General features: G+C 39.4%; 1 protein-coding gene across 1 annotated transcript in view; it reads left to right on the top strand.

The window, feature by feature from the left end:
• Nucleotides 1–23,739, top strand: part of LOC108573385 (alkaline phosphatase-like) — a 136,382-nt gene that overhangs the window by 56,219 nt on the left and 56,424 nt on the right. Inside the window, exon 7 of the mRNA XM_017935826.1 lies at nucleotides 21,489–21,600. Within this exon, the coding sequence (XP_017791315.1) occupies nucleotides 21,489–21,600 (112 nt within the window). The remainder of the gene's footprint in view (nucleotides 1–21,488; nucleotides 21,601–23,739) is intronic.

Raw genomic sequence — 23,739 nt, 5'->3', positions numbered from 1 at the left:
AGAACTTAACATAAATCGAGCAGTAAGCTTTTGTGTTTGTCAATTTTTCGTTGAATAATACTTTGTGTGTGTTTTTTCAATCAGTGGTCCTCGAAAAATCGCCACCCTTTTTCTGCGAATTCTTCCAACAATTTTTGGCGCTGAACTCTTATGAATAGTTATGTGAATAAAATGTTTCGAAATTTACTACAGGTGCGTTAGTGTATTTGTGTTATTTTTTTGTATTATTTTATTGATTTTGACAACATGCTGAATTATTTGAACAGCGAGTCTGACAGTCGTAACAGAATTGAAACATGTTTTCACTGTTATCACGTGCTAGTAGCTTCGAGAACGATTCGATTTGTTGACGAAGATTTTGGACGGATATCAAGCTTTCAACACGAAGATTCACCGAAAGCACGTAGAAATCCGTGATAATAGTCGAAATTGGGTAGAATATATCAGGTGGTTGTCAAAAAGTGTCGTACACGAAGGATTCCATCTATAGGGAAATGTACGGAGCAATAAGTGTCAAATATGAATTTATTTCGAAGAAAGTTGGTGAATAAATCTGTCAGAAGAAAGTTTTCCACCGACTATTTCCGCGAAAAAACATGCGGATTCCCTTCTGCTGACGAATGAACTGAAAATTTCCCCTCTATATCGTTATGCACGCTGACACAATTCTATGTACCACCGATTGTTCGAATTTATTTACCCCTTTTTTTTTTTTGTTGCGAAAAATAGGCTTTTGTTGGTTCTTTCACGTGTAACGAAAAAACTTATTCTTCGCTTCTTTTGAATTTTTATTACCTCTGTACACAGACTCTATTGTCATCGAATTCTAAGAAAACCATCTTTCTTCTTTTCAATCCTTTCCTTCAATGTGTTTAACAATTGAGAATATACGAGAGCACTTTACTGCTGCAGAGACGCGTATACAAATTGTGTACCAAATTCTTAAATCTTCTATTTATGCAGAAAGATTCAGTACCGTAGAATTTCGTGGTTTCCACGATCCAGGTGTAATTTCGAATAAAATACAGGTATTAGATGATTGCAAAAATTCATGCCTGATTTTCAGAGGTGGTGGGAACCTTATCGACTACGTCACACATGTTTCTTTTAGCGTTACGCTACATTCCCATCGAAAGATACACCGCCTGTGTTTTATTTTCAAATAATCGTTCGTTTCGTTTCATTTGAAAAGAAAATGTGCCTTTGCACACACCGTTTGTGTTTGATTTTCAAATCGGGCACGAACTTTTGCAATCTTCCGTTCGTAGAAAACGAAACTACGAGAAACCGTAGTTGTCGTCAAACACTGTACCCAAGGTTGCCTTTCTTGTTAGATGGAAAGGAATGATTTTCTGAAAGCAAGGTAATTATGTTCGACCTCTTGAACGGGCACTGTTTCCAGCAAAAGCAAATTCAATCACTCGCCGCTAATCCGAAAGGCCAGGAATGCATTTTGTGTTTCCTGCGAATAGACGTGTGGCTCAGGCACAGAGGCTTGGAAACGTGCAAATGCGTCTGTTTCATAGAGGCAAGATAGAAAACATCACGGTGACCAATGAAACTCTCCTAATTGAGCAAATGCCGACAGCTGAGATGGAGTACAATGTTGACGAATGTGTTTACGAGCCACAGTGCTGGTAATTGCGAAATTTAATTACGACGATTCAAGAATCAGAATGTTGTCAAATGTGAAATGTAACATTTACGACGTTCGTGAATTTTATCGTGAAAAAGTACACGACCATAAAATCAGCTAATGTAAATTTAGAAATCTGAACATCAGTATTATGTTCTTTAGCTATCATGATTACAAATTAATACAACAAAACCCAGTTCAGAGTACGTTAATTAATTAATCAATTAAGAAAAAGGAAAAGGTCGTGGAATGAGGAGGCGTTTACGTTTTGTTTCTTTTTTCTCAAATTTAAAGACAGGAACTTTTAAATCTTGTCAAAAAACATACAAATTTTCTCGTCGCAAACGAGGTACGCGATATTATGGATTTCAAAGTCAGTTTCGTCAGTTCAAATTTCCTAGATTCATGCGAACATCATTCTAGAAAACCGGAGAATCCTGAAACAAGTTTACGTTCCACGATATTTCGAAAATCGACGAGCTCTGAACTACCTGGAAGAGGTTTCAGCGACTCTTCGAAGGCTCCAGGGGTTGGAGAATAGCTGCAGGTATCTGCACTGTTCAGAAGGTTCCGCTGAGACAGAGGATCGCATGGATTATAGGAACCCTGAGGATCGTGAATATTCGATACCGCTAAATTCCCTCAGGTTGGAAGAGTTTAGAGATCCATGCCGGAAGGTAGAACGGAGCTGGATATTCCTAAAAGTTGGATACCATCGATGTCTCGAACAACCTGAAGGATCTCGAATTTTCCAAGATACGAGAACGAGCATTTTCGAAACCTGGTTGGGGGATGAAGAAAATGAAGACATTCGGAAGAACTGAAGGAGTTCGATGACACAGAGAGGGTATCAGGTGGTTAAAAAGTTTAAGGGATCGTTTCATTTTAGTGGACTAAGGTTAGAGATTTATGGTTTCACGCGTTTCAGTGCTACTAAAAGATATATGATTGGAGTGTCAGGTCCGTGGAGCTATCAGCATAAAATCTAACATTCCCAGGGTTATCTATATCGAGCCCTGCGATATCAGAACTGTCAAAATTACGTTCTACATCATTGTGGTCATCTTTCTCTCTGAATACAAAGTTTGAAGTACTCGCCGCTTACAGATTACCATAGGAACTCGGGAACAAATGGGTTCGCTAATTTCGTGTTCCATTTAAATCGCTTCGATAGGAGATTCCACCAGGTGTGTTTTACATTATCCTATTTATCCCGCAGTGAACTTAACGGTCTCCTTATTTTTTTTATTGGCAAACTCTAATAATTTTGTAGTAAAATAATTTTACATACGAAACGAGAACTCCAGGAAATGTCAAACGAGTAGCAACGTGTTTCCGTTGAATTTTTCCAGATATCCTAATGAAATTTTCTATCTTTGGTACGATAGAGGTAAAAGTTCGATTAATTTGCACGTAAATCCGATATTTCGTTGTATTTTTGTCAAGATCCAGATCGAGAGAGAAACGGTTCACGCAACAACGGTACCGGAGGCGAGAGCTAAATTTGATTATGTTGCTAGCATGCCAAGAGAACTGCTCCTTTGCTTCTGACACAGTTTACATAGAATACGAGTAGCTTTTCGCGCGAACCACGGTATGCTAAGCTTTGAAGACGTTGCGGAGATCTGCGTGCAACGAACTCGTTCTCCCGTCTGAAATGAAATGGAAAATAGTATTAGATCGAATACTAATGTAATACTTAGTATCAATGCTCAAAGGTGAATAATTTTCGGCGAGGATAGTTGTATTTTGGAGGTCGATTAATTCAAGTCAAACTAATGTTACTACAATATTTCAAAGTAACTTCTATAGATCTTTTAAATTTTCGTGTTGGTTCTTATTTGCAATAGGCATTAAAGAGCAATAAATTATAAGTAGTGAAAAAAAACTTCAATATATATTAAACTTTTCTCAAGTATTTAAATTACGTTCTTACTTCGAGTAAGAATTTTTATTCGTTTTGTTAAATTGATTTCCTGAAGTAATACAGAAATTGTGATATCTTAACTGAAACAAACATTTGATAAAATTTGGTCCCTTTAATTCGCATATTCTCGTTAAAACGTTCTTGTTGCTATTTATTAAACTTTCATCGTTTGCTACGTCACATTTGAGGAAATTTCAACGAAATTAGTACATATCTATTAACCGACAGATAACGATTTACTTTGTCCAGTTCCTAACGAGTTCCAGCTAATCGAACGAAATTCATTTGAAAGTGGAAAAATTCATTTCAACATATACGAGAAGCACTCTGAACACGAAGGAAAGTTTCGTCCATTGCGATGAAATTACGACGAGAAGTGAAGTTATAAATCAGCAGCTACCGCATACCTGTGCGACCATGTAATCCGATTACATTTAACGCAAAACTGTATTACAGCGAATGTATTACCATGATTAACCGCGCGCGCTCGTTATTCGAACATTCGATTATTGAAACGCCCCGTTATTTGAACATTGTGTCCCTTGTGCTCCTGATTAAACTCCTATTAATCGAAGCCCTTATTGATTGAAATTTTACACACCGCGTTAATGGCCGTGAATATCTTTGGTGTCGTTTGAAAATCGTTAAATGTAGATTTGATTTTCTGCGACGCCCACGTACGTACGTACGTGAAAGGACTTCGAATAATGCAATATTTTGACAACAATTTTGGTTACTCGTTGGAACGATAAAATATATGTAATGTAATTTCAAATATACAGGTGTATTCCTGTATACAAGCTAGGCCACTTAATTATCTTCTCGAGCTATGGGTGGTAGGAGACAATTTTTGTATGGTATTTCTATGGTTTCAAAGGGTGGATAAGATGGAGGAAAATTTTTGTTTTTTTTTCTCGAAGTCACCTGTGTTTTTTATCTAACCCTTCGACAGTTCATCCTTCGAGAGACTTTTAGGAAGAAAGTTAGAACGGGACGAGATATTGTCACATCTATGAATTAGGTATCCCTTGTTTCAAAACTTATCACTCAGGACGTAATTATTAAAGAAATACCTGCAAGATGTAAATTGTTTTTTATCGTAATTCGTAATTTTATCAGACTGTCAAAGGGTTAAAGCAATGTGTCGAAGGGAAAGAAATTACAAGCAGGTGAACCAAAGGTATTCACAATCATATTTTCTATGAAATTCTAAATTACAACTGACATCTTAAAAAATGCCTATTATCTCGCAAATATAATACTTATTTCGTATTCATAATGAATTACGCAGTGTGAGGACGCAACGCTTGATCCAAGGCTCGCAGTACCATTTTCAAAGGCACCCAAATAGACCGGGAATAAATTAGAACTCTACTTTCTGAACACGAATACACGTGACGGAAGCTCGCATGAAAAGTGGAAAGTTGCAAGTGAAATTCGGCCGGTGGAAATGGACGCGAGTTCGAATACGAGGAATCGAGGAGAAGAGAAACTACTATCTCCCTGCGTCGCGTCGCCTCGAAGCTGGCTGGGACGCGAATATTTGCCTCTTATTGCCGAAACATCCGTCATTTGTTCCACGTTGGAAAAGTCCCGCATACGTTTCCACCGTGTCCGCCTCGACACAGTTGCTATTCTGCGGTCTGGCGTACGAAAGTTTGCCAATATTTTCGAACAGCGCTCGATCTAGGTCGTCGAACGACGACCACGAATGAATTGTAAACAATTCTGAGCGGCAGACGTCAAAGAAAGTTAGCGAATACCTGGCAAATAGAAGCGGGAGCTAGTTGAAGGAAAAATTGTGGCAATGTTGATTCGTCATTGTTTACCACTTTACATCGATACTTTTTCAGACACTTCTCTCAATTTAGGAAGCAGGCATTGGTTTATTGCGACAGCGTAATTATTTGCTTCTCGTGTGTGCTTTGTGCAGTGTTAGGGACTTTTCTGACCTAACTTCTCGGTACGTTCTGTGAATGCAGATAAGGATGAAATAATATGACGATTATGGTCTCGTTATTCTTCGAATGCTGTAAGGTACGAGATTTGTAAAATAACAAATTGAATTTTTTATAATTACGATACATCAAGAAATTTGATTGTATTGTAATAGTACAAAGTACTAGGAGTTTCTTGATAACTAAGATTACGAGCACCTCGTTTCTAAGTCATAATAATATTCTATTTTACACCGTCTTAAGAGTAAATACACTATCGTTTCTTTTGTATTTCATATTATCATTGGGATGATAATAATAATTTTTTCTTCAGTTTTTAAAAAGTCCAGTATGCAGAATATACAAAGTTGCACTGGTTTTATGATATCCCTTCGTCGTGCTTATACTATAAAATAACACAAGCACCGTAATCAAGAGTTGCAGTTTTATTTAAGAATTTTATTTTATTTCAATTTTTTTGTTGCCTCGTATCGTAATATCTAGCGACACTCGTGATGCAGATTAGCCTGAAGGTACGACAGAGCAAAGGTTGTATAAGCAGTAAAGTTTAATTTTAATTCCAGCTTTACTTTTGCTTTATGCGACTCAGGATTATCAAGTACAAACTAACTATAATATTTCAGCTTTCCTCGCTTAGCATAACATCGAAGCAATGAATAAGCTAACGCAGACAGAGTTTGCTGGCTATGTGACGTTGGTTTTGAGGATCACTGTACTTACATACCTCCCATGTCTTGACGTGCCTTACATTTGCCGATGTAGAGAGGTTTTCTCGGCCACAGGGACGTATTTAAATGTTAATAATTAAAGTACCAAGCTTCAAACACAATTTTATTATTCACGATATTCGTCCTATATTGGTTTCTAGAATCACCCCTCAAATTTTCTACCAACACCCTGTACAATAAAGAAGTCATAACAATTCTCTGATCTATACCGCTACTGTTAACCCTTTAACCTGCAAACAACGTGTCAGACTCGCGGCAGAGATTCTGGTCAAGATGTGACAAAAATAGTTATATTACTAAGAGAAATTAATTGCAATCCTAACTTACGTTTTAATTTATAAGATCAAGGATTCCTAAATGCAATTAATCTGTAACAGATTAGCTTTTGTTACCTGATACAGTACTAAAACATTAAATGGATGACGCTTGTATGCATAGTTAGAAAAGACATCATAGGTTTAGGAGTTAGCGATCGATCCTAACAGAAATTTTCATTCTTTTTTCGTTAATTCCTTTTTCATATTTACAATCTGTCGAAAGGACAACAAGCTCTAACAAAAATTGTAGCAAAAATGAACGAATTGAAGTACGATTCATCGTCACATCCGCACTGTTCGCCAGATTCAGCTGTCTCTGACTTCCGTACACTCAAAATTGGGGGAATAAGCTGATAGTCCGAACTATCCGCAAGTGTTTCAAAAACCGCACTCGCCAGCCGTTCCATTTCCTCCGCGTTTGCATGCCCCGACCTCTGCTAACAAGCCCCTCTATCTCGAATTTATTAAAGCACCTCCTCTAAATCGTTCAAACAAATCCCGCCGCGCGCCCGGCCACTTTCCTTCCGAGACATCTGCTTATTTCCCCGGTCGGCCCGTTATCAAAATCCGACGTGCAACTGCTGGTGCAAAGAATGCCTGCCGGGGAAGAGAAAAATGAGGGCGGGGATTCGAGGATCCAGCTGGAACTTCTCTTTATCTTGGTCGAGGTAATGATCGGGGCCCGATTGGCGTTTCTGCTCCCAACGTTCCCTCGAAAACGTCTAACCGACGCCAACGAGATACGAGTCATGCGTGTTCATCCTCGTTGCTTAGGGAACTTTGCAAAATTGCGGCCACTCGCTTGACTGTGCGATAACCAACCTAATCTCAAGCGTTAGTCACCTTGTTTTTCACTAGTTTTTACCTAGAACCAGCTTAAACCCGTGTACCCTTACAATTAGTCATCAATCCATTCTGGTTCTAGACTGTAAGTTACGTACAGAAAAACAATTGCAACTTTCGTATCAGTCTCTGTGCAACCAGCAAACCTCGATTCGATATTAACCCTCTGCAATCGAGTGGCGACTGAGAAGCGACATTAAATAATTGTCACTTGGTAAATAATTAATCGAGACAGAGAGCAGATCTATGGGCCTCCGTAAATTTGTTCACAATAGTGAAATAGAGAATACGTCGAATAATTAACCCTTTGACAGTTTGTCCCGAGTTAGACTCGGGCAGTCCGTTAAATAACGAACAGCTTTTCACGAGAGACTTTTAGGAAGAAAGTTAGAAAGGTATTATTATTAGAACTGACATAGGGTTGTGTACACTGTGCTTTAAAAATAATCACACACGACGTAATTATCAAAAAATTTATTATTAATTGTTTGTTTAATTGTTAATTGACTTGTAACCTTTCCAATAGCAAAATGACATAGCAAAGGATTAAAACTCAGTTTCTCGCAAAATCGTGTTCCTTGACATATTAAATCCCTTGCCTAAACTGTATACTTGTTCCATGGTACAAAACTTACACCAGTGAGCCCCTGAAGAGTGTCGAATCCACGGAATCAGCCACGTTGAAGTGCTCGCGCTCGGTCCGTCACACTGTTACCGGTAACGGTAATAAACATGCCAGGTTCGCGACGTGGCAGCTTTATGACAAGGGGAAACATCGTTCTTCCTTTGTGTCCGCCCGTAGGTGACAGTATCGAGCGTCACCTCCGCGGTATACGATTAAACTTTCAAGCGAATCCGCGCCGTCATTGATTCCGGTATCCGCACCGCGAGCCGTCGTCGCGGGAACGAATAGCCAGGGATTCGGATGTTTGACGTCCGGCTGCGTTTAGTTGAACTTCCCGACCGTTTCGTCGGATCGAATTGAACAGCGGCTCATGGACAAGCCGGCGTCGTCGTTTCGACGGGCTTTGATGCCGCGGCTGGAAATCGGAATGAATGGACAAGTGTCGTCTCTCGTTGACGCGGTCATTCTGAAGGTCACGATTGACTGGCGGCAGTCGTATTTGTCCTGAAAATTGATTTGCTCTGTGCCTCTGTCTGTGCGTGTGTGCGTGGGTAAACACCAGGAATAGCAGGATTTACAGTGAACCGTTCGATTATAGCTGAGTTAATCCGATGTGTAGATTCGTAGATTCTGAGGATTTAATAGAAGACGGTTAGATAGGTTAGCTACCCTCAAGGTGTTTGTTAAACGGTGATAAGAAGCTGGTTAAATTTGGTTTCATATACCGTTTGTAATAGTTTCTACTTCGAAATGAATTTTTGAAATTTGATAATTTTTTCTGTGGTGATTTGATGATTTAACCCTTTCGTGACCAGAAGGGTGCATATGTTCCACTTGAGTACTCAAACAAGAATTGATCTGAATTTAGTATCCGTTACAGACGCGACGATCGATGGATAAATAAGAAATTCTTTGAAATAGTAATTCGGTCACGAAAGTGACAGTTATAGTGACACTTTTTATGTTACGCTCGCTAGCAGAGTTGCAGTTATTCTGTAAGCACACGTTGTCAGTCATACATTTTAAGCATAGGATTATAGTATTATGCTTTATAATTTTTTTTTTTCAATTGAAAATAATATCTAGCTAGCTATGACGTTCAAAATTTTTAGTTGACAACATTTATTTTATTTTAATTATTCTAAACATTTGAGGCACTCCAGTCACTGATGACCACCATGGCCATATCGAGGAAACAATCTAATGTTAATACTTATTGAGTGATTAATTTAATTTCATAATATATCGCTTTGGATGAATTACAAAAACAAATTGCTAAGAAATTACATTAAATACCCGAACACATTATCCGTCGAATGTAGAGGGAGAGCCACCGTTTGGTTGCCAATTGTTTATCACATAGAGTCGGCCTACTTCCACGTAAAAAAAAAAAATGTAGGGTCGATTCCACAAGTGTCAGTAAAATGTAGGGTCTATAGCAGCAGAAAAGCTACTAAACAATTAGAATTAAATGTAACGATAGAAATTGAAAAATCATAGAAAAGTCTGATACAAATGTTTGAAAAGTAAAATATATAAAATGAGATACAGTATCTTATACCACGTAATGTAACTTTTTATTGTGTAACATATTAAAAACACTGTTTGGGAAAAATTTGTCACAGAATTGCATTTCTTATTTAATCTTCCTTTACTGCACTTCTTGTGAAATTTTATGTCAGAAAATTGAAGAAATTCTTCTTTGTGTTTCGTAGGCAATTGATTGCTAATTTGCTATTGACAGATCGATGTTAAAATTTGATGTTAAATGGAACTTTCATATCTACCATAGAATCTGAATAACTTTTCAAAGTATTTTATTAAGAAACGCGCATATAGTGTTCAATTTTCTATCTTAGAATTAACTTACTTTATCTTACAAACTACTTAAAGTTAAAACTTTCAACTGTGTGTGAGAATCAGCTTCATCTTCCATACAAGATTCAAGATTTTCCCTAATTAAGAGTAATTTCAAAAGATTATCTGTATAAGCTATTATTTCAATACGCGATGCACTGACTCTAGTATTTACTAAAATTCAAAAATTCTCGTATAAATTCCGAAAATAGATTATTAATTACGGTAAACTACTGAGACGGTTTAATTAAGGGTGGGCATGGTGCTGCTTTAGTTTGAAATGATTTATAAACACATAATTAACAGAGGAAAAACCGTGAAACGGCAAAACGTCTACATTCTAATTGTTATAACATGTAAACAGAACTTTAAATTTAGTGTAAACAGAAAAAATATATAATACAATTTATTTCACGGTATTGCAACAAATAAACGTTGAATCAATATTTAATTCGTATAAAAACAATTATTTAACGTAATAATTTTACCTTCACTATGGCTATTTTAAATTTACGACCAAGGGTCAACCTGATTTCTAATCCTTACGAACTTTAAATTCAGTCTAAACTGAGAAAATATATAATACAATTTATTTCACGGTATTGCAACAAATAAACGTTGAATCAATATTTAATTCGTATAAAAACAATTATTTAACGTAATAATTTTACCTTCACTATGGCTATTTTTAATCTACGACCACAGGTCAACCTGATTTCTAATCCTTACGAACTTTAAATTCAGTCTAAACTGAGAAAATATATAATACAATTTATTTCATGGTATTGCAACAAACAAACGTTGAATAGATTCTTAATTCGTATAGAAACATTTATTTAAAATAATAATTTCACCTTCACTATGGCTATTTTAAATTTACGACCAAGGGTCAACCTGATTTTTAATCCTCCGAACTTGATTTCACAACGAGAAAGTAATAAGATCGTTGAAACGTACTTATTTGTCAAAGAAACTTGCAAAAATGTATAAATAATAATATGTAATGTTTTAACAAATTTTTGGAAGTATAAATTAATAATAAAATTGTGAAAATTAATAAATTATACGTTATTATAACATTAATAGAATTATGACTAAACCGAAGTTCGAAGTCGAGTATTTAAAGTCTGATATTACGTGCCTAGCGAGTGCCGGTAATTGTTAAAATTTGTTTAATAATTAGTAATAGAAATTCTAATTGATTCTAATGTATACAAGTGTTACAAGAAGGCTGAGTGTGTACAGGGTGGACATAGGCTAGCTAGTAGCCCCCGACCACTCTATTCACATCTCAGAACCTTCAGGTCAAAATATGCCGCGAAGTGTCTATGGCCCAGTATAAAGGGTGAATAAATTCGCGGGACATCAGCGGGTCCTTATATACCTGCGGTACCCTCTCCCCAAAGTCATTAGCAAAATCGTCGGTTAGGTCAGGCGGGAATCGACTATTTTTCGCGGGAAACCGATTACTTTTCGCGGGAAATTTCTGTTCTTAATTTATTACTTGCAACAATCTATTATAACGCTACATAGAATCATTTATACGTTTCTATAACTTTCTTCAATGGATAACTACGTTTCAATGTTCTCGTTACTTACTGGTGGTTTAATTAATTTGCTAAGGATTAAAAATCAGGTTGACCTGTGGTCGTAGATTAAAAATAACCATAGTACAGCTAAATTTATCGTGTTAAATAATTCTTTTTACCCGAATCAAAAATGTATTCAACGTTTGTTTGTTATAATATCGTGAAATGAATTATATTGCACATTTTCTCTATTCGTTATAATCGTTATAATTTTTAAATTCAGTGTCCATGGTGTAAATTCAGTAAATCCATGGAGGAACCGAAAACCGCGTTACACTTGCTATATCACTCAAGGGCGTCCATCAAAGAACTCCCTCGAATCCACGGCAGTCACGCCTGTAAAATAACAGCAGGCCGTGGGGGAAGAGACGGAGTCTAACGCGTTTCGAACGATGGATCCCCGGTCTTGAAAGAGGGTTGGTGGCGCAAGGAACGAATCTCCAACGATTCAATTACTCGAACGCTTACAGCTCGTCAACTGCCACGAAAATAGGGGAAAAAACTGGAACGCGGCAGATGATATCGAAGAATCCGTGTCCCGGCATAAAAGCAGTCACCTCTCTCTCTCTTTCGCCCTGTATCATACTCTCTATCTCTCTCTTTCAGCCTCGTTCTCTAATTTAACTTGCAAGCAGGCGGAAAAAGGGGTTGCGGCCTCAGGAGCAGATATCCACTTTCGTGAGCCGCTGCCATCGCATAACTTTCGGGTCGGGTATGCGCTTTCGTGATCTTATACAGGGCGATCCTAGTAACTGGGCCAGGCTCTAGCTCTCTGTTCTTAATGAAAATAGAAACTGAACGCTTATTGAAGACTACGAACGAACGTTTCGCCGTCACATCTTTAACGAAACATGTGACTTACCTGGCATTTGGAATATCTAGTGAAGTATTGACTAATGTCCTGAAGAGACGATCTACGTTAATCCTTTCACTGCTATTAGCGCCTATAGGCGCTTTGAAAATTTGTTCATACTGTGCTGTTGGAGCCTCTTATATTAATTTAAGCCTTAATTTGATCCTCTGCACCTTTTCACCTTAACTTAATAAAACAAACTTCAAAACGATACGGCCAAAAGACAAGATTTCGCGAATGTTGTGGAACATCTGAATCTGTCATATGCATGTATATATGCAGTTCCATGTAAAAAGAAGTGCAAGTGATATACTTGCGAATGAAATCGTATTATAAGACTGCCAGAGCTTGTTAGACAGCGCGAAACTTTCTTTTACGAGCTTTTTTTTCTAACTTCGCTTGGAACAGAGCTATAGCCTGGCCCATTTGCCGGAATCACCCTGTACAATCGCCAGTTAATGACCCCGTAGTTGAACGAGCATGCAACCAAGACGGAGGCGAACGTCTTCGAGCTGCTCGTGATAGAGGGACGTATCCAACAACTGATTTATGTCGATCTAAGAGCGAGCGATGTTACCGCTGGCACCGGCTCGTTAGTTCGCGGAATTCCACTAACTTCCAGCCAATGAACTTCTGTCGTGGTGCATTCCATCCGCACAACACAAACGTCGACGTCGCGGTGAGGTTATTGTTGCTTCACCGAAAGTCGACCGATTTATGCTGACAGGTCGATCTTTTCTCGATGCTTGGTCTTAAAACGCTGGATACTGTCGCGTGGTTTGTTTCTATTATACTTAGGTATTCGTTCGTTCAGCCGACGTTGTTTGTCTATTTCGAGCTTGTTCTCAGACGAGTCGTAAATTCGTCTGACGTTTCTAGCGCACGATGCAAAGAACGGTAATGCGTTGTTCTTATTGAAAATTAGTGTTCCAGGGATGAGCTGAGATATTTTTGTGTGATTGGATTGGAAATTATTTCAACTGCTGATGGTTGTTCATTTAGCTATTCTCGTTTAATATAATTGTTACTACAGATTGTTGAATTATGTTTCTCTAGGTTCGATTTTTACCCTAATATATCATGACTGAAATTCGCTTCCTAATGTTAGTGTAGCGTAAGGGTAATGCAAATAACGATGAAAAGATTTATAATTTGTTAAGTGATTTGGCACACACATGGAACCGTTGGTCCACTGTATAGTGACTCTCTAGTATGGCGGTTGATGGCTGACACTTGACACCGCTAATTTATGACGTTACCTATCAAGATTCGTTATTGTATCCGTAAATATTGTATTAGTAAAAATGTTGGAAATTGCGAAGAATTAAAAGGAACGGTAATACAATAAATGCGTCACTTTAGATTCTAAAGCCACATTGACTAATTAATAAATTTGCGTTAAGCAACTATCTTTTAGATAGCAGTGTTTTAATAACTCTGCATATCGTCACATTCAAATATATTTTTTCAATTTCAAATCTATTTTCGACTTTCTCAAGCGCAAAAAGTTCATTGTACATGAAATGAGAAAGTATATTTACTTACAAAGTAGCCCAAAAGTGTTATACCCTAACATATTCTTCCTGCACAGCATTTTTCTATTCAATTATTACAAACCACGTACAATCTTCCGCGATACGTCCCTTTGTAGATTATCCTCGCAGACGAAACTTGGGCGCACATTCCAAAAAGCTCATCGAGCAACTTTCAAGAGCGAGCGTTCGCTCGTGAACCGATATAATTAGAACATGCCAAATGCCGTTACAAATACGGGGGAGTATTCAAAGGGAGCTGAAGAACGTAAACTGGATCGGGTTAAAATTCCTCCGCAACGATAATCGAAACAGCCTCGCCGCGCCGCAGAAAAGACGCGTGAAAGAACAAACGGTGTAGAAATGGTGGAATGTTTTCCCAAGGGTGAAAGACGTGTTTGCTCGTGAAAATAAAACGCTTATCGAAACATCGGTCGACGCTTTGATCCGTCGAACGAACTTCATTTTCATGTACGAACTAGACCCTCTCCCTTCTACGTTTATTGGGAATTCTTGAAAGCACTGTTACCTGTCCGCTTCGATCCAGGTACGCACACACACACAGTCGTCAACCGATGGTTATAACCGATTCTCGACTTAACCGACAGAGTTCCCCGCTTTTATGACAAATCATCAAACCTCGACGAAGACCAACATTGAATGTGGGTTAATGAAATTGGTCGGCGAAACGTTATTCGCGACTGTTCTAATTAATTGTGAACTTTCGTCACGAAGAGGGAAAGTTGAGGAAGGCAAAAGGACCACCACCGCATCTTTAGAGTACCTTCCCTTTGGCGTGGGTGTCGCTGAAAGACTTCTGATCCGATGTCCCTCGTATTTACGGATAGATCTGCGAAAGGGAATTTCTAAAGGGCGTAATTTATTCGAAGCCTTCATTCGTAGACGAGTAGAAGTCGTAAAACCACGTAGCCTGAACCACTCCAGGCCCCGAAGGTCGCTTTATGACTCTTTGCTCTCCTGTTCTTTTCGATGCTGCTGAATACGACGACGAGGAGTGTCGGTAGAAGTTCGCCACCACCTACCCTCTCTCGCTCTTCGACCAGATTCGACGACGTTCTATTGATTCGACTGACGCTTTCTTTTTCACGTTTCCCTGTTTACCTTGAACCTTCTAATCGCCTGGCCTCGTTCCTCGGAGAAACGAGGTTTGTCGGAGCTTTCAGGTGGGTTCCGATGAATGCATGTCCCGGGGATCGATTTGGCCGGAGGAGGTTGCGATAGAAACCTTGTCGTTTCAGAAACATGTTTCAACAAATTCAAGATTAATGTAACATCTACTATGTAACGCGATGTAATCTCTCAAGCGTTTCAGTTAATTTCACATGACAACAAAAGGATCTCTACCTGAGAAAAAATAAATTTTTCAATATGAGTTCTCTATAGAGGAGACGCGGCAACTTGTAAGGGTCGCGGATCCTTTGTTTATGAATCGGTGATAGGGTTCGACCGTCGATCTGAAAGGTGCGCGCGCTGCGATGCTGCGTAGCACGCGTAAAGGCGTTAAGGGTGTTCTCGAAGGATCTGGCCACAGAGTGGGGAAAATGCGGCTTTTTTTGACAAGAGGACCATGAGAGACGGCAAGGCACTTACCCCAGAACCTTCAGACAATACGCATCTACAGAGCAATCCTTATATTATATCTAACATACATCTAACAAATAACTGTTTCTTATTGTTATTATTCAGACTTTTTTAATTAGAAACTCAACTTATTTTTCGTTGTATCGTGCCATTTCATCCCGAATCTCAGGTTCGTGCCGCAGGAACAATTTCCTGTCAGATTACTTCACCTTGACACGCGAAACGCTCTTTAATAAGAAAGCTACGAAATTCGGCACAGAATTGCCCCGAAAAATAATTCACCATCGTTGGAGTGTCTTAAACGTTTCGTTGATTTCCCGATCGGGGAAGCATTGCTGCCTGGGAACTTCGTGTGGTAAATAATTACGGAGAATGGTAATCTCGAAAGGCGATGATTCTTCGAACTCTCATTTCCGATTCTTTTGTCGAGCCGCGCAATTCCTTCGAAATAGAAGACGTGGAACGAGTTCCTTTGTTGGCCCGCAGCAGCCGCGCTTCTATTATCGACCTGTATTTCGCTTTAGCCCTCCGCCTGTATCCTTGTGTATACGTGTCCGCTGTGGTGCACTCGTGTGTCTGTTTAGCTTTTCGAATTGCTTTCTCCCTTCCTCCTTGCCGCCCAGTTACCCCCTTCCTATAATGCACCATGTTTCAGCGCGGTAATTAATATTTAATGGCAGAACCCTGCCGCGTAATCGGCTCAACTATATTACATAAAGCATTATGGTGTCGTCCACGAGGTGGTTCCAAGCTCACTATTCAGCGTTGTTCGACCGCGTAACGAAAACAACGCTGGAAGTTTCTTTAATACGGTGAGAGCATGTTCGGGCAAGACTGTACGTTGTATCGACACTTTCCAAGGGTCTTTAATAATGAATTTTCTGCCGCTGATAAGGTGCAGCCGGAAAAATTTGGACAGGTATAAAGAGGGGAAATGGCGAAAATAATGTCAATTGACGAGTTCGATAATGATTAGGCTGTTGCAGATGGAATGACCGAGGTGTTGATACAACTTTGAACGTAAATATTTATTAATCGAAGTAGAATCAACCTTTCCCTAAGAAAAAAAATAATTTGACAACTTATTTTTGGACGAAATAAATTTTTGTCTAATTGAAAAGTGATCAGTGGAATTTGATCTTCGTCTCTATGGTTTACTTTCGTACGCAATCTGCTGCTTACCGATAAAATAATTAACGAATTTGGGCTAACTTCGAGTTTTAAATTGATTTATTTACAATAAGTTGATAAATTCTAATTGGTAGGATGTTTAAAAACGAAATTCTCAAATTAGCCATTTCATGTGCAACAACGTAATGTAATATCAGTTAGTCGTCCAGTTCTTTTCGTAATAAATCCTAATGATCGTAAAATTCAATTTTATTTCTCGATAAATTGCTAATCGTCTGATATTACACTTCAGTACCCGCAGATACAGCAATAATTGTAGTTGCAGATGTAAAACAAGCTCCAGTTTAACTCAGTCTACATACACTTAACTCAATTGCAAATATACGACGTGCTCGAGCAACCAATAATAAAAATCAATTTTTTTTATAACATAAATTATTCCTAAATTTCCGAAAGCTCCTTGGCTTCCCTCTTTCGTTAATAATAACACGGGATGTTAAATTAAATCCCGGTAAAATCAGAACATGACCAAGAAATGAATATGAATGGTATAAAATTGGATCTCTCAATGGATCAAACAACGACGTATTGAAATTTCGAACGAAAATTAATATATCAAAACGTTGTTACAAGAGTGGAGGAATATTATAATACAGAAAAAACCTGAGATATTAAATACCGTGTTGTTGAAGAATCCTTCTCCTCTCTGAAACTTTCATACTCGTGACGATCACTTTTTCTAACGTCGAAAAATTCCCGGCTATTTTCTGAAACTTTTAATTATAAGCGAACGTGTCGTGGGTCTATGGATCTCTGAGATCACGAAGTAGAAATTAGTTTCAACCCTCGCGAACGCTAATGTATTTAAATGGGGCATCTAAGAGCTAGAAGGTATTTCGTTCTTTCATTAAACTTCCATCCAACGCTGTGGGGCACAATTTAAAGGAGGGGGAGCGCGAAGCAACTAAAACACTTTCGCAATTTATGCACTATTTTCAATGATCCTCGAATCGTTGTGTCCCTACACCTCTGTCGAACTGTTCAATGAAAATTCCCAGTTATATTCCCGGGACGGTAAACGAGCTCTACGATTAAATCGAGAGAAAGAGCAACATCGCGAATTTCAGCATCGTCAATCGCGAAATGCCGATTGACTTAATTAATTTCCATGTAAGGAGGGACGAAGCTGGGAAATGTTCATCCCTGGCGGTATTCGCGGGGAAATTGTGTTTTCATTGGTAGAATGTCTGCGTAAGGAGAGACGAGTCCAATCATCCAGAATAGGCTCTTCAATTTACAAGACGTCGACGCTATGGGAGATACTCTCCCTCGTCGAGGTGGCATCGAGATGGCTTCGGAGCTCTTAATTCCAACGACGAATCCTGCCGTTTAATTTGACCGATAAAAGAGATACGATGCAGAAAGTTAGTCGCTGTAGAGTACGAGCTATGAACGTTTCTATCCTATTCCGGGATTTTTAAATGCCGCGTTGAACACGTCTCGAGATTTGAAAGTGAAAATACCGAGAAATATTTGCTTCGTTGTTTCCATATGGAAATTCGATTTTAACCCTACCTTTACCTACCTTAACCCGACACGCGCGGCAGACGATAGATATTCGACATTAGCCGTTAAAATCTTTTCGGCGTTTTCAAATGAAAATGGAAAGTATTTTCGGAAATTTTGAAAACAAATTCTTTTCACATCAGGCTGGAAGTATGTGAAGAGAAAAATGAAACGTCTATAGGCACAATGTGAGCACATTTTCACAGCGTCCACAGGTGTGAACAGCAGTGAAAGGGTTAAAAGGTGTTCCAAGATGTCTTGTTTTTCCAACTATTATCCTTATTTATTAACCCGTACTTGTCCAGCGAAAACATTGATGATATAGTACATTCTAATACAAATATTTTGTCACGTCGAGCAATCGTATTGTTTCGTGGTGCAAGGCAGCGATTCATACTAAAACAATTTGTTAAAATTTGCCATGTTGACAGAGTACTTGCCGGAGTATATTCCATTATCGCGAAATGGGAGGTTATTTACACGTAAAACGTTCGTATAAACAGCGCACAAATTTTTTTATCGACACATACACGTACACCGTAAAACTGATATGTTCCTTCTTTTTTTTTCCCCCCCGTGAAAAAGAAAAAAAAAATTACTCCAGTGGCACGGTATTAATATATCAAACCATTGTACCGCGTTACATTTACAACGTCGAAGGTGAAGTATATATAATGGTTTTTCAATATTCAGCGAACGAACCATTACGCGCGGGAAAGAAAGGAGCGCAGAGTTCAAAGAAAAGCTCCCCAGCGTTTCAAAGTCAATTTTATTTCGGCTGAATAGCGCGCCTATGCCGTGTAGGTAAACGGACTAATTGTGCATAATTAAATAACGAGCAGTTTAAACTAACCATGGCCCATTTAGCCCAGGGTGGATAAAGAAGAATTCACGAATAGACTATTTTAAAGCGCACGTTCTCCGCTTTATTCCGGCTCTGTTCGAACAATTGGCCCCGAAGAGTGTTGTTTAAAAGGACGATTAATAAAGATTACCTCGAGTGAAATGAACGCGAGGTGACGTATGTCGCCCGCCGCCGTTTCGACCATCTCTCTAGCCAACCATTATTTCGATCCTATCGAACGAACAATTGCACGCTCAACATTCGATAAACCAATGTAACACCCCAAAAAATCGATTTTTTAATTGCATTTTCCAAAGGTCTAACATTGTGAAAATGTGTTGCTAAAATTGTACGCCCGAAATCGACGAAACGACAAAGTTACAACGATTCCAAGGAAACGGTGCACCGCTAGAAACGCTGAACTGTAGCGAAACTTTAAACGCGTTTTTGCAAGTTATACAAAAATCTGCAGAAAAATGTTGGCGATTCCAAGAATTGTCTTTTAGTTTAGACAGATTGCGACTGATCTCCGCAACTTTAATTTAGAAATTATAAAGAATTTTTGGTCGGCAGTTAATTAATTTCCCGCGAATGGCCTGCAAGCGTGAAAAGGGGTAGTTATTTTGCGAATGTATAATTTCTCAATTAGACAGAAGTGAGGTCAATTATTCAACAAGCAAGGAACGACTTTCGGAGTGAATAATAAAATTCGTATAAATACACCTGCAGTTCGTTCCTTTCGCCGGATAACATTAGCCGGCTAACCTCGTGTTTATAATTCCGGAACATCTTGTATGCATACAGCCCAGGGGTAGTCGATGGGCGGCGGAAGTTCTCAAGACCTTTAAACGGGTGGAAACAGCAGCGACGTTTAATATGAACGTTACATTTGCACGGCAAATGAACGATTAAATTATACATTGTTAAACGACATACAGCGTGAAACGGCGCGGTGTGGCGGAGTATTTTTTCGAAGGTTCCCGCGCGAATAGCACACTTTTGAATAAAACATATCCACCAGCGGCCATTTCTAGGAGTTCGTTCTTCCGGTTCTTCTACGTCTTCTTCTCTCCTTTTCCTGCCCCCCTTTTTCGCCTGCAGCTAAACAACCACTTATTCATGAAATAGCACCCCTGGACTTTTCCAGCAATTAATGTTTCACAGACAGCAATGCAGCTTTTCACGGGGGGGACAGGAATTTAAGCAGCGCTCTGTTCGACACACGATCGCGCACCGGTGGAATTCGCGATGGGGAATTCTTTTTGCCGCTCGTCGCGGCGGATGATTAAAATGTTTAAGAATATTCGATGCCAGAAACGTTCAGAATGTTTCAGCGTTGCAAGCAAACGCGAAAGCGTTCCTCGTTCTTTCGTTTCCCCTTCGGAACGGTTTCTCGTTCCTCCTTTGCCAGTCGAGTTTGTTAAACCGAGGAGCCTCTTTCATTTTTTCAACGGTTCTCCCTCTGCTTTCACCTGTTCGGTTGCTTCTTCTGCGCGTCTGACACGGTTATGAATGAGAAACGCTTACGGTATTAGCGAGATTCGAAAATATTCTTCGCCAGAGAGGGGACGCGAGCTCAAAGTATTCGTAGAATCTTGCTTTCTGAATCCCCACGGTGGAAAATGTTTGGAATGTTTGGTGAATGCTTTGTAGAATCTTGTGGTTAGAATGCGAGGATGAGATTGTTGGGAAATTTGACGGAACCCTTTGTTTCTATTCGAGTCACGAATGAAAATGGAGATTATCAGAGATTTTTGGTTGAAGGAGAGATGTATTAAACGCGTAGCTTTTGTTGTGTGTATAGTGAGATTACTGGTACATTATTCACCTGTAACTCTTGAATAAGAGAAAGCATTGATACCAGAAAAAATTTGGGGAAAATGTTCTACCTCCGCGCGAGATTACACGAATGTTTACTTTTTTGCAAAGTGTATTGAATGAGATACGTGAATTCAAACTTCGTGAAATTTCAATACCAAATCTTCTGAGATACGTGTTAAGAGAATTGATAAGCTGCTGGATAGACATCAAAAATTTATCACTAATAATGCTAAACATTTAAATTAAAGAAAAAACAAGTAAACGTCATTTACAACTCGATCCAATGCTTTCCTAGAATAACAAACATAAACACGCACGTTATTTTACTTATTAAGTAAGCAACTCTGCGTTGTTCATACACTTAATCATTACCAGCTCATTCGTTATTCATCACTCACAAAACAGAATTACACCTAATCACCATCCGGCGAACAACATCGTTAGAGTGTTCGGGGTAAAGAGCCCCGATAAAAACCCGGTGATGTCTTATTGTTCTCTCTACCATCTGCAACTGCGTGCAGTTTTTCACGAAATAACAACTTAATGATACCCCAACTCCGAAACTTCTTTTAATCGTCGCTGTTCAATGTACAACGCTCGGTAATACCCTTCTGATTGATGAGTTAATCGCGTGTTCTTTTTGTTTCAGGCTCTGACAGCAAGGTGTCGGATGTTGATGGAAAACCGTATACAACGTTATTGTACAGCAACGGGCCCGGTTACACGCAACCGAGGAATATTTTACGAGAGGCTGGCAAGGATTCCATTCAGGTAAAAAGAAAAAAAAAAAACAGTTGCGCCAGCTCATTTTCTCGTTGCGGCATGATATCGCGTCGCTGTTTATTGGATCGGAAAATGATCGAGCGGAAATATCGGGGGCACGTTTAAAAATCCATCACGCTTTGTCGAGGGGTTCATTCGCGAAATATACGATGGAACTCTCTTGAACTTCATATACTCCACACTCCGCCGTGTGCTTGTGTCCTCCCTTCACCGTGCGTTTCCATTTCGAAATTCTACGATCGCGATGATCGGCCCTCGATCGACTTCTGACCTGATAACTTTTAATCGAACCGTGGTCGGTGGTCCCGTTGATTCTTTTAATTCCACTGTGCGTCAGATGTAATCGATGCGTGCAGCATCCGTTCCCTTTACAGGTTGGAAGTAATTTGAAAACCGGCAGAAAGTCCCTAAAGGAAGGAACGTTCAAAGGAATTCATTTCCCGGGAAAACGTTTGTTCGGGTCGCGTAATGTTCGAATGCTTAATTGCCGAACCGGTACGCGAGTTTAATCACACCTTGATTTATTCAGTGTGAAATGCTAAGAACTAGTTTTATTTGCAACAGACTATCAAAATACTAATTTTCGCAAGACCAACTGCTAAGACTTCCAAAAAAGGACGCGCTTCTGCCTCGTTTCCTTAGTTTTATCCGCTCGGGGCCAGTTGCTGATTGGTGGCCGATTTCTTCTGGGGGCTGTAGGTGCTGACTCCTCATTGGAGGAGGTTGTTTAGGTGGGACGCAGCTCTTTCCAAGGGAAGGGGATTGTTGCTTAACATTAGAAAACCCCCATTTTTGGGTTTTTCCCAGGGCTTGCCGCGTGACTTTCCACCGCGCACGTGACGTCTCCACGGGAGGTACGGTACGCGCGAGAGGACCGGTACCTCGGTCTGGAGGCCAAGTGTAATTGAACAAGTTTATGACGATAATCTGCCAAACCGAGGGTTCGTCGCGATTTCTTGCGAGGCAACAACGTTAATTATAGATAGAGTGAAGAGGTTAAATTTGGAGCTTTTGCTTAGCGTTTTCTCTTAATTTAATTGAAGTAAATTGTTTGATCGAACGATCCCGATGGTATCTTTTAGGATGCAATTCGAAATGTGTAACACCTTGTATAGAACTGGATGAAATTATCGCCGGTATTCAATGAAAATTCCACGTAATTCTTCCATCTCCGATACCAGACTCATTATTTGAAATTACCGAGAGATATAATGTCCCAGTTATTTCATTTTGATTACTTCTTGCTTGGTGCTGAAAATATCCCTTTATTGTTCCATGTAAACCTCGAATGAAATTTTACCTTTCATCGGAAATACTTCGCGGCACAAAGGAAGCCTCCAAACTGTCTTATTTAGACGTTTACAGTAACCAAACATACGGAAGATGATGAACAAATTTCTGCTGCATCCTTGAATAAATAGATCTTCAACGAATAAACGTACAAAGACGTTAACATGTAGGTCACCTATTCCAGAAAATCTGTTTCATCCGTCGTATTTGTCTCCCTTTTAATCCAGCCTTACTTTTTCATTTACTTGCCGATAAAAATCAAGAGCCAGTTACGATGCCAGTAAAACGCAGTCGTATAAATCCAATTATGATTCACAATTCCGTCCACGTCGCTGGAATCGAGGAATTGTCGCTTAAGATCCAATCATTTTCCATTCGATCATTCTCTTTACGACTTCTCGAAACTGAAGTAAGATCGCCCGATTTTATTCCGCCTCGTTCATTCGGGGGAGGGAAGAAGAACGAAATAAAAACAGCGAACAGTTCCCCCGGTGTTGCCCTCGTCCACTGAATTACTTTTGCGCTTTTACGCGACTTCTGTTTAATCGATTCGACGATTGGTTGGCCTCCGCCGAGCCGGCTGCTGCACGCCACCGATAACTCTATTTACTCCGCGGGGAATATCATTGCCGCTCATCGACGAAGCTCAACGATTCTCCGGGATATACTAGCACGAGAATTGTTCGACTCGAATAGGCCAGGATGATGGATGACAACCGCGACATTTAAGCTTCCCCCCAGGGCAGACAATAATTCCTCAAGATATCGTAGCGGCGTCGCGTAGATTTCGGTCACAATTGGCGGAACGACCGTAAGAGAGCTAGCTCTCCCCTGGGG

This window comes from Habropoda laboriosa, unplaced genomic scaffold (genome assembly GCF_001263275.1).
Source record: "Habropoda laboriosa isolate 0110345459 unplaced genomic scaffold, ASM126327v1 scaffold92, whole genome shotgun sequence".
NCBI classification, from domain to species: domain Eukaryota; kingdom Metazoa; phylum Arthropoda; class Insecta; order Hymenoptera; family Apidae; genus Habropoda; species Habropoda laboriosa.
Note: the sequence above shows the minus strand (reverse complement) of the source record. Positions and strands in the feature narration are given on the sequence as shown.